Source organism: Herpailurus yagouaroundi, unplaced genomic scaffold (genome assembly GCF_014898765.1).
Source record: "Herpailurus yagouaroundi ecotype Mexico unplaced genomic scaffold, PumYag 205, whole genome shotgun sequence".
In the NCBI taxonomy this organism is placed as follows: domain Eukaryota; kingdom Metazoa; phylum Chordata; class Mammalia; order Carnivora; family Felidae; genus Herpailurus; species Herpailurus yagouaroundi.
Window position 1 is genome coordinate 14,052,456 of NW_024412436.1, and position 2,235 is coordinate 14,054,690.

General features: G+C 57.9%; 1 protein-coding gene across 1 annotated transcript in view; it reads left to right on the plus strand.

Annotated features, from left to right (window-relative positions):
• Positions 1-1,546: 1,546 nt before the first annotated feature.
• Positions 1,547-2,235, plus strand: part of LBR (lamin B receptor) — a 22,907-nt gene continuing 22,218 nt past the window's right edge. Inside the window, exon 1 of the mRNA XM_040451658.1 lies at positions 1,547-2,137. Within this exon, the coding sequence (XP_040307592.1) occupies positions 1,973-2,137 (165 nt within the window). The 5' untranslated portion in view covers positions 1,547-1,972. The remainder of the gene's footprint in view (positions 2,138-2,235) is intronic.

The window sequence follows — 2,235 nt, forward strand, 5'->3', positions numbered from 1 at the left end:
GTGCTGGCCAGCCTTTCGTCTCAGCCACCAGACCCAATGTTGCCGGACCCCCCAAACCTTTTTTTTTTTTTTTTTTTTTTTTTTTTTTTTTTTAAATTAAGCTTAGGGACCTAACCTATCCACTGCATAGCTTAATTAGTTTAACCCGGAGTATTTAACCAGGTAACAGAAGGTCCCGGTAAATAAGTGTTCAGAAAGGTGCTGTGTCTGCTCACGGGCCTGTTTACAAACCCTCCGTTAAAAGTCGGGGGGGGGGGGGGTGTGTGTTTCAGGTCCGTGAAGCGTTGTCGGAGACACGAATGGCATCTTCGTGTGGAAAGTGCCGGCTCTCAGCCCCGGTGGCCCACATCAGGGAATCAGAGCCAAGGCCGGGGTGTGGTGGTGGTGGTGGTGGGGGGGGGGTGGGCCTCCCGGGGAGGGGGAGGGGCGCGAGAGAACAGAGGAGACGGCACGCTTCCTTCCTCTTTCTTGACCTAAGTGTTGAAACAGGCCGACTTGGCTGTTGTCACCTTCCTTTCTGTGCCCCTCCTCCGTGCCCCGAGATGTGCCCTGCCCCCTGCCCCCTGCTTCCCTACTGCTCCCCCCACTCCCCGTGAGTCCTCAGCCAGGTGTGACCCCTGTGACCTCACCCCCTAGCCCCTCTCCCCGCCCCATCCAGTGCCAGGTGATGCCATCTCGGCCGGTGCTGGGCAGAGGGCGCTGTCCCAGCTCACACGTAGCCCCGACGCCCCCTAATCACTAGTGTATGCTGCTGGGTTCTTTCATCTGCCCGCCTGGCCGCTGTCTTTCTAAACAACCGAGGCCTGTAAAGTACCTTCTCAGGCGATTAACAGTGAAGAAATGCAGCACTTATGAAAGATTCTCCCCGGGGGCGGGCGGGGTAATGTAACCCTCTCCTTCCTGAACCCCTGGAGGAGATGGGCCAGGGGTGTGTGTTCGTGGGCCCAGACGGCCGGGCCCCGGGCGGGGTTGTCGAGTTGGGCGGGAGGAAGGTGACTCTGCTCAGACCAGGCCCAGCTGGTCTGGCCGGTGACACGAGGCTGGGGGTGGGGGTACTGGGGTGACCGGGGGAACCTGCCGGTCCTGAGAGCTGGAGGCACCCTGCAGCCGGGTGAGCTCTGAGGAAGGGGGGCCGACAGCTCCCGGACTGTGTGTGGTTTCCAATGAGGAACGGGGCTTCCTGGGCGGGGGCGGGTGGGGGTGGGGAGTCAGGACAGTGGTGGGGGTCCGCCCGGCTGGCCGTGGGGTGACACAGATGCTGGGGATGCATTTGGGACTTTAGCTGTAAGACGAAGGCTGAATGAAAGAACCCCAAATTTGCTATTCGCCACGGATTTGGAAATAGTTCTCTCCTTGTTGGTGGGTTGTAGGAATGTTAATTGTACATCCGTGATTTTCCCAGAGGGTTGGTTTCTTAGGGTTTGTTTTTCATGTAGATAATGTGATAGAAATTAAGTACACTTTAAAGCCTTTGTAAGACCATGCGAATTTCTCTGTTTATTTAAAGTAAGCTCTTTATTTAAAGTAAGTCATCCTTTGTGGCCGTGTCTTGTTGTATAACAAGTGATCCGGTCACTTGGGCGTAAAAGTGTTGTGCAAAGCGCAAGCCGCGTGGTGCCTTCGTGTCCTGCTGCATCCTGCTGCTGTGGGTCCCTGGTGGGCACCACAGTGGCACGGTGGCGAGGTCATCCTGGGTAAAGTGACTCCAGCTGATACACGCGCAGCGGAAAGAACAGCCTCTGGGGGTCCCAGCTCTGCCTGCGTTTCCGTCCTTGGGAAAACCGGTTAACACCTGCACACTTTAGGGTCGGACTCCTCCCCTCCGGAGGCCTTCCCGGTCCTAAGATCTTGACCAGCTAAGCGTTTGGGGAGGTTCTGAATGAGTGTTCAGTCTGCGAAAGAAAGAGCCACGTAAGCGTGGCCACGGTGACGCCGGTGTTTCCTTTCCGACTTTTCAGACTGCTGTTCGAAGATGCCGAGTCGGAAGTTCGCCGACGGGGAGGTGGTACGGGGTCGCTGGCCCGGGAGCTCGCTTTACTACGAAGTTGAAGTTCTGAGCCATGACAGCGGCTCCCAGCTCTACACCGTGAAGTACAAGGACGGGACGGAACTCGAGCTGAAGGAGGGTGACATCAAGGTGCGAGCCCCTCGGCTCCCCCAGGGGCGGTCACGCGGTGCGGGAAGGGCTGTGATGTGGCTGAGCTCGGGGCGGTCCCACCTGGCCCCCAGCAGGGC